The sequence below is a fragment of the Bos javanicus genome, chromosome 21 (genome assembly GCF_032452875.1).
Source record: "Bos javanicus breed banteng chromosome 21, ARS-OSU_banteng_1.0, whole genome shotgun sequence".
Classification (NCBI taxonomy): domain Eukaryota; kingdom Metazoa; phylum Chordata; class Mammalia; order Artiodactyla; family Bovidae; genus Bos; species Bos javanicus.
The window spans coordinates 43,640,451-43,656,100 of NC_083888.1; the positions used below are offsets into that span (position 1 = coordinate 43,640,451).

The 15,650-nt window shown below is 39.6% G+C and overlaps 1 protein-coding gene across 4 annotated transcripts in view; it reads left to right on the forward strand.

The window, feature by feature from the left end:
* NPAS3 (neuronal PAS domain protein 3) overlaps positions 1 to 15,650 on the forward strand; it is a 959,432-nt gene that overhangs the window by 883,366 nt on the left and 60,416 nt on the right. For all 4 annotated transcript variants that reach the window (XM_061394930.1, XM_061394928.1, XM_061394927.1 and 1 more), the window contains one exon: positions 3,803 to 3,921. In XM_061394930.1, coding sequence (XP_061250914.1) covers positions 3,803 to 3,921 — 119 coding nt within the window. The remainder of the gene's footprint in view (positions 1 to 3,802; positions 3,922 to 15,650) is intronic.

A 15,650-nucleotide genomic window follows, 5' to 3' on the forward strand; every position in this document is an offset into this window, starting at 1 on the left:
GGTTGGTCAGAGAGAACAGGATGGTTCCCAGCCATCTCCTTCCCTCCCCCATCACCACTGCTTCCTGCCTCTATATGATAAGAAAGCAGCAACTACAGTACCAGTGAGGGAATCATCAACAGAGGGGGAATAACACAGATATGCTGTCACATTATGGTGGCATTTGCCAAAGTAAAAATTATTACAACTTTTGCTATAAATTGTTCTGTAAATTTCACAAAATATGCAAAAATTGACATTTCAAGGGCTGAGATCATTTAAATTTATTTAAAATTTGAGGCCCTTGAGATTCAGCAAAAGAAAGTCTATTTCTTTATCTAGCTTTCATCTGTGTGGGTCTTGTTTTCTTTTTTTAGTTCCTTGTTTATAATTCATAGGTCACAACTGGCCATATTTGGGCTTTGACCACTTAATCCAGTTTTACCCATCAATTTCTCCTTTGTCTCAGGCAGCAGATATAAATTCTCTGAATCCCAATTTTTCTTTTTTTATCAGATCATGCAGCAATCCTGGCCTGTCTCAAAAAGTTGACAGAAAAGCTTGTGATATCTGGAAAGCACTCTAAAATGCTTTTTTTGACATAGATTGGTTCCACAGTCTTTACAGAGCACCAGTCTTTAGGATACTTTTCTCATTATGTTGTCCTCTCTTCATATCCACCCTAAACACACACACACACACACACACACACACACACACACATCCTTTCTCCATGCTACAGTCATGTCACACATCACCAAGGCCAAGCTTCCTTGGTTCTCTCCCTATAGAACATTCATCAAAATCCATGCTTCTCACCTGAGACCCTTAGAAAGCTTCTCTTCTAAAACTGCTGCTCTTGTCTGTCACATGCCAATTATGTCTTTTTACATGAGAGACATCCCTGTCAGAGCTGGGATAACCAGAGCACATTTGCCAGCCCTTGAGGTAACATGGCCATGGTATGTGTGTAATGGGGATTAGTTTGTTAGGTAGCCTCTGAAAGGGCCCGTGTGGCAGGTTACTTCTGCCCCTGTCCTCAGAAAGGCATGTTAAAGCAGAAATCTTTATCAGAAATTAAACTCTTTTCTAAGTTGTCTTCTCTCCTTCTCCCTCACCACCCTTAGCACCATACCCCCATGCTCTTGAAATAAAGTGTAAGGAGCAGTTATTATTTCGATTTTCAATCTAGATTTCACTGGGGCAAAATCTGACCTCAGAATTCCTCTCACACCAGTTGTCCTGGTTTTAATGAAGGCTGCTCCTGTATATTCTCAATCGCTCAGTCGTGTCCAACTCTTTGCAACCCCATGGGCTCCTCTGTCCATGGGGATTCTCCAGGGAAAAATCCAGGCAAGTGAGTTGCCATTTCCTTCTGCTCCTGTATATATTGGCAATCTAACCCATGGGGTGGGGGAGTGCTGTGTTCACTGCCCAGCCAGAGCAGGACAAAGTGCTCACCTTCATAGCTCATGTAGAGCTGTGTCTCCCATTTCATCCCCTAAGGGGAACCACGCTGCTGGGGTCTCTAAAGTATCCACTAAGTGTTTACCTGTGAAAGTTCCATATACCAAAAATGATAACAATTTCTAATGATGCCTGAATTATTCGCCTTTCTACAGTTAATGTGGTTCCTTCCTTCCTGGGTCAGGGTTTCTTGGACCTCAGCCCTAAAACACAGTTCACTTTTCTGGGAAGTTGCATTTTTCCTCGGCTGTTGCAAACACAATCTCACTGAACAAAGCTGAATTCTTAGAGCTGAGTTTGTGATGTGGATTCTGATGGCTTCACGTTAGTTCAAGTCTCTGAGGACCGGGGCCAATAAACGTGAAAGGGACCCTAGTAGATTGCCATACTTTTCCATTTCCACCAGGATGAAAAACTGCTATAAATTAAGTCTAACCTTAAATGTATAATCTGTCCTTGGGAGGAAGGAAAAAAAGGCGGGGGGGATATAGCATCTTCAAGCTCTCGGCATCCCTTACGAGAAAAATTGGTTCTAAGGGTCTCTGATCTTGTGTTTTAGTAAAATAGAACTGCACGGCTGACTGACAGTTCTGATCTAAAGCATTTACGTTTAAGTTTTGATCTCTCTGCTTTTGATTAAAACTAATGAGCTCATTTAATTCAAAATGGGAATCTCTGATAAGAGAAATAAGGTTGATGTGATTGGATTAGAGGGGCAAATTAAACTCTTAGAGCAGAAGTTTGTGCTTATATAGTGTATTAAAAAGCTGTTGGCGTATTATGGCGTGTTAGATGATGAGAAAAATTTCATAGTAATTCATATTTAATCAGAAGAAATGAAAGTACTAAATATAACATGGCTCTGCTTTTCCCTCGAGTGATAAAAAGCTGTACATTTAAAATGACATCAGATCCGTGCTAAGACAAAAAAAGAAGAAAATCTTGAGAGAGACACATAAGAAGGGACACTTGTCAGTGCTTCCATCACCCCAGAATAGAAATGCCATAAATATAGGAAAATAGAGTCAGATAAAGGCAAGCATAATACAAGCCCCCAACCACCAATAGTAAGGCTTCTCTTATTATCTCACTCTTCTTTCATCAGAGCATCAAATTTAATATAAAAAAATAGATATTTCTCCCCCTTAGAAATATATGGAATATGTTTCATAATTTGAAATTGAAAAGCTTGTTTTGCCTATTTTTCTTTGTTTTTTAATAGCTATTTTCTCACCTACTTAATTCTTAAATCTCTTTATTACACATATTTCTTGACCTTCATCCTAGAGAAAATTAGTGTTCTTGTAGAGCTGCTCAAAATGTTTTGTTGTTGAAATTTTTTTTAACTTTAGAATAATAAGGAAAACTTTAAAGTATATTTAGAAGAGCAAAATTAGAGTCTTTTTAGGCTTTAAAACCCCCAAGTTAATTTCTTTTCAGGAAAGTATTTAAATGTATAAAATACCATAGAAGCTTATTTCTAAAGAAAATAGATTTGCATTGCCTCCTGACCTGCATAAAGGTGGTTTTAGATCAGCAAGAATGAAAACTACCATTTTAAGTTTTATAAGTCAAAACATACTCTGCTTAATCTTAAATACATTGAAAGGGAAAGAGTAGCTGTCTTAAACTATGATTTTCTCAGAAGCAAAGAGGTAGAAACACAGAGGATGTTTTCTATTCTGGGCTGGGGAGAAGCTGCCGCTAGTGACAGCAAGAGCAAGTTGATCTTGGGAGTCATTTTTGTTTTTATCCGTATAGCCCATTCTCAGCCCTCTATCTCCAGTCGGTTGAGAAGACTTCAGGCCTCTTATTCCCCATAATGAAGGAAAATAACTCAGAAGGGCAAGGACACTGGCCAGGGTATGGCTGCCCCAATCTTGGTGGTGTCATGGTGCTCAGAACTTGCCAGCAAGCAACTGATCCAAGAAGGGATTTGCAGGGAGAACAAAATGCAATTTGTCCTGACTCTGATCAGAAGCATTTCCATCTGAGTCTTGGTTGATCCCATAAATCTCTGGGGTCCTTCTTTTTCATGACTGTTCTGTCCGTGAGCACCAGCCAAGCCTCATGATATGCTACAATTACTATCAGACCCCACTTGGAAAGCTGCTGAAACCTAAAAAGACCTGAAAAGCTCTTGCTCAAAACCAGAATGGAGTTTCTTGGGATACATTAATTTTTCTTTTTTATTTTCTGCAAAGTAAACATTTTCTAGATGAGATAAATTGATTACTACGCTCTTAGCACGCATCAGTCATTTATTTTTAGTGAACTCAAGGATTGCACCTGAGCAGTAGCTGAAAGGGGCTGTGTAGAGATCTAAATCATGTGTATGTATTTTTATATTCTTCAGTGGAATCAACCAGCCCCAGTCTGCTCACCACTGACAACACCCTTGAGCGTTCCTTTTTCATCCGAATGAAATCTACTCTGACCAAACGCGGCGTGCACATCAAATCATCAGGATATAAGGTAAGCTGGGTTCCAGCAGGGGTGAGACTCCTGTCTCGGGTCCATCCTAGGTCATTTGCATTGCGTGTCCCAGCTGCTTTGGGTCCACATGATCAATACATGTGACTGTGAGCATCGCACAGGGTTCTTAGTCATCTTCCTGTCTCAAGGCAGGGGACTCATTATAGCTCACGTTCTCACTTCAGACAGTGCTGGCTCACTAAATGCTTCAACAGAGTGTCTTTTCTTAAAACACATGTTAATAATGCATCAAGTGCTTCAGCACATGCTGGAAATTCACTTTGATGGAGAAGGTGAGCCAAATTCACATTAGTCCTTAAGATGACTATTCTAGAACTACTACTATAAAAATTCTACTTCTCCCACCTCCCTCTTCCAATCCCCTCTTTCTCTTTAGAGAAAGACTGTCCATTTGAAAAAAAAAAAAAAACAAAACATCTTGGCCACCAAGATTCATACATGTAGATAAGAAAATCAGGTTGGATGTCAGAAATCGTAATTTTGAAATTAACAGTGGCTGAACGTTCATTCGCACCTTAGCATAGATAGGACACTCCACATACAGAAAACATGTTTCATGCAAGAGCAAAGACCAAGTCCAGAGTCATAATCTACATTATTTTACCATTCTAAAGTTAAGAATATAAAAGCTCTAATCTTGGGAAATTCCAACATTTCAGTTACCATAGCAACATAAATTAAGACCTATGAAATTCATGAAATGCCTTTGGCAACCTGAATCTTATCAATTTTACAACACGCTAACCAATCTCTCAAACAGTATTTATTATATGAGGAGGGCGAACTAATGGAATGCACTATGGCTGTCGCCAGTGTGACCTCTTCCCATTGGACAGTCTAGAGCTTGCAGTAGCCCTGTTCTTGTGGGTTAGTGCTCTAGCCTTGCCAGGGATAGTAACAATCATTCTCATCAGGCTTTGAAAACCTTATATAAGTCATCAGGACAGGAGCAGCTACAGAAAAGTCAGAATCAGACATTTTCTTTGATATTAATTCTTCTCTAAAAAAATAAAGCAGTGGCAAAGCAGGTCTTTCTAGGGACAATCTTTAGATGGGCTGTCCCACAGCCCAAAGGGCACATTGGGAACACCCTTAATTTTTAACAGGGATCGAGGCAAGGGAGAGGTAGGTACTTGGGCAGCACCGGGTGCATTAGCTCCACCTACAGAGTGATTTTTAGTCCTGTGACAAAGGGGCACGTCGGAGGACAGAAAACGGACTATCTTATGCCAATTTTGTATTTTCCTGCCTCACTGAAACACTATACATTTATTAGTTGTTAGCTGTGTAGTGTCAGCCAGTTTGAAATTCTATAGGCAAACTATTAGATGTAACGAGTATTGTCATGTTAATGCTAGAAAGATGCATTATTGCTATTCCAACTTTTCTCCATTTCAGTTCTTCATCTTTCCCAGTTTGCACTGGTTTGTAGCAGGCATATCCCAGAAGGAAAGAAGGGTGGAAAGGGTGAGGTATATTTTGAAAAAGCAATATCTAGTATAATTCAATATCATTAGATAACTTAATTGTTTGAAAACCAACAGAAAATTATTACTACATTCATACAACAAACTAGAGATTATAAAACTTTGCAGCATCTCAGCTTTGCCACAAAGTAGGAGGTGTGGTAAAAATAATAACAACATAGAGAAATAGTGTGAGTTCCAATCCAGGCAAGAGACTAAGTGGCTTGGGTTCTGTTGGTCTGTCCCGTCATTCGGGCAGCTCAGGCAACCTGTTTTGCTACATGATCTGAAATTTCTTAAATACTGATACAATATTCATTCATTATTTCGACAAATATATAAATATATTTGTGGAGCCTGAGATCCTAAACTCAGCACTGAACAACAAAAAGTCCCTTCTAACTGCTAACAAGCAGCAAGGAAAAAGAACACAATAAGTAAATAAATAAAGTGATTTCAGAGAGCAATGAAGGCTAAAAGAGTAGCTAACATTTGTGCTCACCACAGTATGCTGAGTGTGCGACAGTTTGTATGTCTTTGCGACTGTCCAAGAAGGAAGTATTTTCATTGTTTGCATTTTACAGATGAAGAAACTAAGCCTTGAGAGGTTAATTAAACACCCAAGGTCATACACTGGGAAGGACAAGGCTGGGGGTTTAACTCTGGCAGTCTGGCTCTGCATCCCCTGCACTTAGCCACAAGGCCACACTCTTTTAGGCAAAGAGTAAAGCAAGGTAATGTGAGGGAATGGCTGATGGGGACCACATTCGATAGGCTCACTGAAGGTCTCCCTGAGTGACATGTCACCTAGGAGAGGTGAATGAAAAGAGCCCTCCATGAAAACATAAATAGAAGAAGAATGTTTCTGGAGCTCCTCTGGTTTAGGATTAAGACACCTTGCTCTAAGAAGGGAAACAAAATATTAAAAAGTACAACCTTGAACATCTAGGATTAGAAGAGATTTAGAAGCTGTTCCAGTTTCAATCAAATTATATCATGTTAAAGTGATCATAGTCAAAGATCTCTCCTGGTAAATGTCACATTGCACTTGAAAATATGTGGGTTATTTTCAAATATCTTTTGATATTGATCTCTAACATAATTCCACAGTAATAAGAGAACAGACTCTGTATGATTTCAATACTTTTAGACCATGAAATTTCTGCACCTGGTCTTAAGTCTCTGGATATGTTCTAGGGTCTCCTAGTTTATAGTCTATGGGAACTTGTATCCTACTCTTGTGTGAAAATTGTATAAATCTTAATTGTGTTGATAATGCTTTTCAGGTTTACTCTATTCTGCTACTGCTCTATACCTTCCTTCTATTAATTTCTGAGAGTTTCATAGTGAAACTCCAACTAATAATCTTAGTTTATTGACTTACAACAAGTGTAAAACATAGTGGAACTATATGTAACTTTGTTCTGTATTTTCCAAGTCTCCTGTAAATGTGTTAACATATTTTCATAATTTACAAAAATAAAAAAGATGAATTATATCGTGTTAAAGTGATCACAGTCCTCTGACAGTACCATCTTTCTCAACATATCCTGCGAGGCTCCATCCAGTGCTGATTCCCTCCCCAGCACTGCTCACATGAGAGCTGCTTCATCCCCTGTTCCCCCAATAAGATGAATCACCCAGCAGATCCAGCTCTCCCCCTCCTCCTCCACAGTGAACTTCCCTCATTAATTAACCTTGTCTGGAAGTGAGTGGAAGAGCTGATGAGAAGCCGTGACATGACACAGCTGAATAACATCCCTATTTATCTGTTCATTCTCAGTAAATAAATCTAACAGCTTATAAAACATTCAAATAAAACTGGTAATCACCCCCCCCACCACACAATAAACACAAATAAAAAGAAACAGCGATGATAATTTCTCCATACTCCCAATATTCTCCCTAATTTATTACCATTGTTTGCTTATTTCTTTCCTCTTAGTTAAAGATTCAAGATGTTAAGCCTTGCTCGATGCAGGTCACTACATTTTCCTCCATTTTTTCCCATGACCTTGGCACATGGGCTGTTCTGACTTTCTCCGTAACTTTTCAGGGTCATCATTGTTGTCACAGACAGTAATAATGGTAACACAAGTGCCACTTACTGAAGCCTGGCAGGGACTGTGCCATTTTCTACTGATTTTACCCAAGCCCCACAACTTCATATAAAAACGTCCTCTGTGCCGGGCATTGTTCAAGGCTTACATTCTCTTATTATGCCTATTTTGCAGGTGGTGAAGCTGAGACTTCCAGAGCTTCAATACTTTGCCCACGGTCATTCTTATAGTTCTTAAGTAGCTCCTAAGGAGTCAGGATTGAGCCAGGCATTTAGGCTCCAGAGCCCTGTCTGCTCACTGCTCTGTGTCAGTGCTTAACATATGAAGTCCAAAGAAGGGCTCGGCACAAAATGGACCTCAACAAAGGAAAAATAAATTTAAATTTTTAAAAGAAAAACCTCTTGCTTGATTAAGACCTTCCCTTGGTATCTCAGCAGATTCCACAGCACCAGTTTACAGAGATTTACCTTTCTTTCTAGGGTATATGATACCCGCTCATATAGCCATGGTCAAGAATTCTAGCCAAAGAAGTGCCAACCAGTATCTGCTAATCAGGTTGACAGTGGTATATAAATTGGAGTTGCTTCCACACCCCAGGCCTCAGGAAAGTTGCCCTCTCTTCTCCAATGAGGTTTCCCTGCTGTGAGCTGACATTCCTTGTCTCTGTCTCCATTTGCTGTGTTATCTGATGGAGTGAAAGTGTTAGTCACTCAGTCATGTCCAACTTTTTGTGACCCCATGGACTGTGTAGCCTGCCAGGCTCCTCTGTCCACGGAATTCTCCAGGCAAGAATACTGGAGTGGGTAACCATTCCCTTCTCCAGGGGATCTTCCCCACCCAGGGATCGAACCCAGGTCTCCCGCATTGCAGATGGATTCTTTATCATCTGAGCCACCATCTAGACCAGCCACTTTTTAAGCCTTCGGGGCTTCGTTGTTGGCCACCTATCTTCACATAATGGGCCTCTCCTTTCAGTTGCAGTGCATCAATATTCTACCTTCTTGAGTAGGTCTAGGTCTGGGGGAACTTCCTAGGTATAGCACAGTAGAGCAAAAGGAGATAATGTAATCAGGGAAATAAGAGAAGGAAGGACTCACGGGGTTGCCTCCTTACCTCCTGTCCCTTGGATGGGACCATTCCATTTTATACTCTATTCGTAAATGCCCACCAGCAGCACTGTCATTTCTAGAGTATTTATCCACATACATGATGATATCCTGACGTCTCAGGGTGTGATGGAACATCCTGGTCTGGGAAACAGACAGATAGAGAATCTCTGTTATGTTGATACCGTGCTGAGAATCACTCCTTAAAAAGCCTCAAATTCAGGAGTTCCCACTCTGACACACGCAAACATTACTAACAGAGGGTGGGAGAGCTCCAGATACTTAAAAACAAGCAGTTTCCCCATCTGGGATAACTTGGCTATGAATTTGCCTGTAGCTACGTGTTAAGCCAAACGATTCCTGAAACCTATCCAGCCTTGTCATGGTCTAAAGAGTCAAAGTATAAATAATAATAGAGAAAAATACTTTGTAGGCTCACTAGTTTATTCAGCCTGCTGATATAATTCAGCTTTAAGACTCTTTTATCAATATCCAAACATGAAGTAACAAAAGCAGAAATTTAGAGGGTGCTAATTAGCTACAGGAAATTCTTTTTGTCTATTCTAAGCCCACAACCATTGTCATGTTTTAAGTTAGAAACTTCTCTTGTTCATTTTTTAAAATTCATTATTGTATCTGTTCTGTAGAGTAAGGCCTCTCCATAATTTTACCAGTGATTTGTTTTATTCGGGGTGTCATAGATGCCCATGGGGCTTCCCCGGTGGCGCTAGTGGTAAAGAATCCACCTGCCAATGCAGGAGACATAGATGTGGGTTTGATCCCTGGGTTGTGGAGATTCCCTGGAGGAGGGCATAGCAACGCACTCCAGTATTTTTAGCTGGAGAGTCCCATGGACAGAGGAGCCTAGCAGGCTACAGTCCATGGGGTTGCAAAGAGTCAGACATGACTGAAGCAACTGAGCACTAGATGCCTTTAAGGATTTGATGAAATCTGTAGCACCTCTCCCAAGGTAAATGTATTTTGCATCAGGAAGTTCTTGAATCACTGAAGTGTATCCAGTGATTTCGGGTTACAAAACGCTATTTAATGTGATTAATCTTTGATACTTATTAAGAAATCAAGTTAGTGCATCTTCCAGAACATATTTCACCAATATTACAATAGTCATTTCCTTCCTCCTCATTTCTCACTCCCTTATGTCCATTTAGTGTTAATAATACGTACTGAAGTTCTGTGACAAAAGACATCAACTCCTAGAGTACAGAAGGACAAAGAGAAGATTTCCATTCTGACCCCCACATGCACACAGAGATAATCTTCTGAAAAAGTACTTGTCAGAAAATATTTTTATAAACATAATACTGACTATTAAAAGATTCAATCTGTAGTTGAGAATTATTTCCTGTGGCACATGGTCCCCTGTTTCCTGTTCACTTTAGTGTGCAACAGAGTCACGTCACCAGGATTTTCAATGTCAAGCTAGGTCAATTTTGGAATTGAAGGCTTTTCATATGCAAACATATTCCTGATTGAATGCGTATACTGACAAGACTCAAGATGATAGCAAACTAGAAGGGAATTATTACTGTTTCAATCATCTGGAATTTTAGTTCTTCGTTTAAGTCTTATTAAACCAAGTCTATGATACTAAGATATCAACCCCTCCCTCTTGATCACCTCCCACTTTAATGTGCTGCCAAAATCAGTTGAATCCATCTGCTCTTATTGCCATTCCTCCAATTTAGTGCCTTTTTTCCAGATCTGTCACGAGAAACCCCCAAATTACCTCCCAGAAAATTTACTTCTCCAATCTGTCCTGAACTCAGCTCCATGGAATATCTTCCCAAAGTCTCAGTGATCATTTACTTCTCTGCTCCTAAGACTTCAATAGTTCACAGTGCCAACATATTCAAGAATCTGATCCTTGCCCACTACCATCTCCATCATTCTTTCTTAGAACTCCGAATACTGATGCTCTAATAAAATCAGTCCAATCATCTTTCTTGAAATACATTTGCATACTCACACTGCTATCCTTTTGACCATGATATTATTTTTCCCCTAAAAATGCCTTTCTGCCACACTTCCACCTGGAGAACTTTTACTGAACCAATATGGCACCACTCAAACATCACTTCTTTTTGCATTTCTCCCAATCCACCTGTCCCTTCTCTGTGCTAAAATAGCATTTTTAGTTTTTACTAAAGCCCTCTGTGCCTTGGTTTTCTCACCTGCAAGATAAAACTCTTAATAGCATATAACCCAAAGAATCTTCCTACAGATCAAACGAGATAACACAGGTTCTGCTATCTTCTCTCCATTTTATAAAGCACTTTCATATAACCTCATGTGAACCTCACAATTTTTGGTAATTATCTCCTTCCAATTTTTGAAGACAGGTTAAAAACTGAGCCATAGAAATATGAATTGACTCGTCTAGAGACATGTGAATGGTAAATGGCAAAACTGAGAGAAATATCCAGATCCTCTCATTTCAGATTCCTTCTTCATTCCTATATACTGCAGTAGATACTGGGTATTTTCTTATTCTGCTTTCTTCCCTTAGCACCCAGCACAGTATGCTGCATGTAATTGCCATTCAATACATATTAGCTGAATAGAATTGCATGCTGTCTTTCTTCTGAAATAGCAATGAAAATGTTGACAGTCCTGAGTCCTATAACATACTACTACAGAACCTGCTAATTGACATCAGTGTCTTTTAGATGTGACCGTTCGATCAGCTATGCACCCAGATGATTATACCATGATCTGGCTCGCCTTCTCCATCTTGCCTACTAGGATATCATCATTCTTTACCAGTGCACCTTCTGAAAATCAGAATGTACCACATCTATAGCATTCCCTTGAGCTATCAGCTGAGAATTCCTTTTAGAAAACACAGTCATCTTAACCTCATTTATTCATCATCACTTCAGACTGGCATCTGTTTATCACCATTTTCTTTCTATTAAATCATCTTTCAAGGCTTTTTGTCTGGATATTAACATTTTGAGGCTCTATGTCTCTGAAAAGTGTAACAGTATTCAATAATAACCTGCCTTCCGCTGCAACTCAGTGATATGTTAAAGATTGCTTAAAAACATGTTAAGTGTTGTTGTGGGAAGACTGGTTCTTTCTTTGCCCAAGAGGCTAATTGGTTGGGAAGAGTTTTAATTGTACCAAGAGAAGTTCAGCTTGGGGGTACGCCCAGCACTGGGCTTCCCGGGTGGTGCTAGTAGTAAAGAACGCAGGAGACATAAGAGACTCAAGTTCAACCCCTGGGTCGGGAAGATCCCCTGGAGGAGGAAATGGCAACCCACTCCAGTATTCTAACCTGGACAAACTCGTGGACAGAGGGGTGACAGTTCATATAGTCATGAAGAGTCGGACATGACTGAAACAAATTAGCACACACACACAAGCACACACAGCACTAATGTAGGGGACAGTGGGGTTTTGGTCCTTCTCTGGAGGTTTCTAAAAGCATACATGGAATTCATCATGTAGGAGTCTCTCCTCCTACACAAGTGTGAACAGACTAGATACCATCTGGGTGTTTCTTCCTACCTGAGGTTGAGAAACATTCCAGGTGTCCGGACATATCAGTGCTTCCCCTGAAGCCTCGCTTCAGCTCTGTGTTGTCTTGAAGTGACAACTATGGTATTCCAAGCTTCACAAAATGTAACTGTCTTGTCAAATCAATAGACGAATTTTCAGGGAAGACCAAAAATTCTGTCAACCCATTCAGCCTTTCTAAGACTACGCATATATTGCCTTTCAATCAACCCAGACACCCAGAATAAATTGAAGGAGAAAAAACTTCCAGAGTAGAACTTACAGGCAGAGGTTATCCTGATGAAAAATGCAAATAGAGGAGAGAACCAATAAAATCAAATTTTTAAAATCCTATTATCTCGTTTTAGTCCCTGCTCACCTCTGCACAATGGTCCATTACAATGTGGTTTCCAGTGTCGTTTTAAATATAACTGACATTGTTTCTGATCTTAAAGAATTTACTTCCCATTACCAAGGCATGACAGAAGTTCTAGCTTGGGATATGTCATTTCTGCCGGGACTAATCAGCTAGCTATTTTACCAACTAGAGGCATAATCACTAGCCATTCTGTGAAGTGTCTGTAAACTCTAAGTATGTCAGTAACTGCAGTCCAGGCATGCCGCTCACTTATAGGTAGCTCCTTTTCCATTATACAGCTTTTATAAAGCAGGTAGACAAACAAGAGCATCCCATTTTTGAGTAATTCTAGATCTTTCCAGTTTGGTTTCCTGTGTCTTTGCTACCTAAGAATAATGAAAATGACGATCAGTTTGAAAATGATGTCAATGATGCAAAGATTAACGACCTTTCTGTATATACGGTTATTTAACTAATGAATGCCCTTCCAAAATTATGATAATTTCTTTGTAAGTATATTCTCAAGCTACTGGATTTTTATAATATCATCTACCATGAGGCTTTGGCCAATTAACACATGTATACCTGTGGTGGATTCATTTTGATATTTGGCGAATTATGTAAAATTTTTAAAAGATTTTTAAAAGAAAGAAAAAAAAACAGACTTTAGAACTAAAAAGTAAACAGAAGCACAGTTCCTCGTTTTTTCAGGCTCAGCACTCTTTGATGTACTGATGTACTGAGCTGCCTCAACAACAGTTGTGAAGGTCCACAATTTCTGTTTCTCTAAAGTAATCTCTGGATCCAGTGGTCCAAAGCAACAGTTACCTAACTTTGCAGATTTCAAGGGTTTCAAGATACGTCCCTTTTCTAACCCTCCTTACCTCAAAACCACCTTACTGAAGAGTGACTAAGCCCATAGGCTATTACATCAGACAGCCAAGGATTTAAACTTGGTCCTGCCTTTCCTGACTCCGTGACCTTAAGTATATTGTTTAACTTCCTTAAGTGTCTGTCTCCTCTCCTGTAAAGTGAGAGTGCCAATAGAAGCTCCTTTGTGAGACTCTTATGAAATAAAGTGGGTAGGACAGTCATAGTGAGCACTACAGCAAAACCTGGTCCATGGTGAGCGTGCAATTCATGTCCATATGTGAAGTTCTGTGTTTATGGAACTCATTTTATGAATTTGATAAAGGTTGATCTAGACAATCCAAAACCTGAACTTCTACACCTCTGCATATGCACCTGTAACCATGGAAAATAGTAATTCATCAGTAATAGTTCAGATTGTCTTCTGGAAGTCACATACACTCTAGAATAATAAACGATTTCTTCTGAGTATAGAAAATGCATTTATTTCTGGGAAATTTTTCCCTGCTTAAGTATCCTGAATATTGATTTGAATATAAGATACAAAATATAACTGAAGTACGTCATCTGTCCCTTTAACAAAAGAAACACGGATCAAATGGTTTTCTTTGTTATTGATTTAACATCATGGCAAGACTAATATAGCCCTTTAATGCAAGAAATGAAGTAGGGGGCAGGGCCAATTTGATGTTGTTGATCTCTGGAATAAATGGAGTTTCTAGGCTCCTGTAAGCCAACAAAGGCTCCAGTTTGCTTAAAACATCTCCATACGTGTAAACAGAACCCTCCGAGGAGAGATGAAGGCAGGAGGGGAAGGGGACGACAGACCATGAGATGCCCTCCACTATCAGACTAAAAGAAAGGCCTCAAAGTGCTTTGAGTAAGAAAACTCAGATTTAAACAAAAGAATCATCTCTATAATCAGTTCTCAGCTTTCTATAGTAATATTCAAGAGAGAGAAACTTTGGGCTGCTGCCTTAACTCTGTGTGTGTGTGTGTGTGTGTGTGTGTGTGTGTGCGCGTGTGTCTGTGTCTATGTGTTTAATCTGAACTATCAGTGGGCAATGGATATTGCTAAGTTGCCATGTTGGAAACATAACTTTCAGCTCATTGTTTGCAATGGTCCACAGAAGCAATCCATATAAGTTATCATTTGACTGATAGCAGTATTTACACCTCACTTTCACCAGGGTTTTTGTACCTGCCGTTTATTCTCCCTGGAGTATATATCGTCTTCACATAGATCCACAGGTCACACCTACATTTCATGCAGATTTCTGTTCAAATGTCACTTCCCTCACCACCTCCTATAAAAATAGCTCAAGCACACCCTCTGTACTCCATCATCTGCTTTATCCTGCTGCCTTATTGTTCTTTATAGCACTTACAACATAACACAGTTTCAAAATTTGTCTGTATAGGATTTGTCTCCCCCACCTCAATATAAGCTGAAGCTCCTAGAATAGTTTTGGTCACATAATAGAAATTCAATAAACTTTTAAAAAATAAATTTATAAATATTGGACATCATTTATCCTAAAGCCAGAACATAGTCCTTTCTTTGGTCAATATTCTAGTTCCTTTAAAGGGGATAGAGAGATGAGAATATTCATCCAATAGAATTATATAATTTTTAGTTTCCAGGCCCTATTGCTAAGATACTTTGAAGTTTTCTTCAGTTTTCCTTTTAAAAAGGCTTCACTAATGGTTGACATATTCTATGACATATTTTTCACACTATCATATTCAGTTTTTTAAAAATCAACATGTATTTAACTTGTATCCCACTTATACCCAATTCTAGTGTCTAGAACTCTGGAAGTACAATCAAGAGTCACTTGATTATTACTTGGTAGTTCTGAATATATTTAACAGGTCTCAACAGCTCCTTGTTAAATGTCCTTCAAACTCATGACTTCTTGTAGAAATCATGAAAACAGAGTGGCTTAATATGGGCACAGCTGGTGAGGGGATTCAGAAAATTCCATCCCCCCACCAGCACACCGCTGCTGACTTGCTCTGCACCTTTGGACAAGCAGCCTTGTTACTCTGGGCTTCTGTTTCCTTGCTGGAAACAAAATAACAGGACTTGCCTTCAGTGTTCTTTAGTCATTTGATGGCTGAGATTACTTCCTCCCTGGAGTGTACTCTCTACATTAGGGTGAAAGCCCCTCTGGGTGGAATGGAATAGGATCTGCCTAAATAGGAGCAGCCCCTGACTCCTGGGAAGAGAGAGGCTAAGACCTGCAGTAAATTCCAGTGAAGGCCACACAGTTACCAAGAGCTGCCATGTTGCCTTGTGGTCACTGCTGGTTTGAGAAAGATTCCA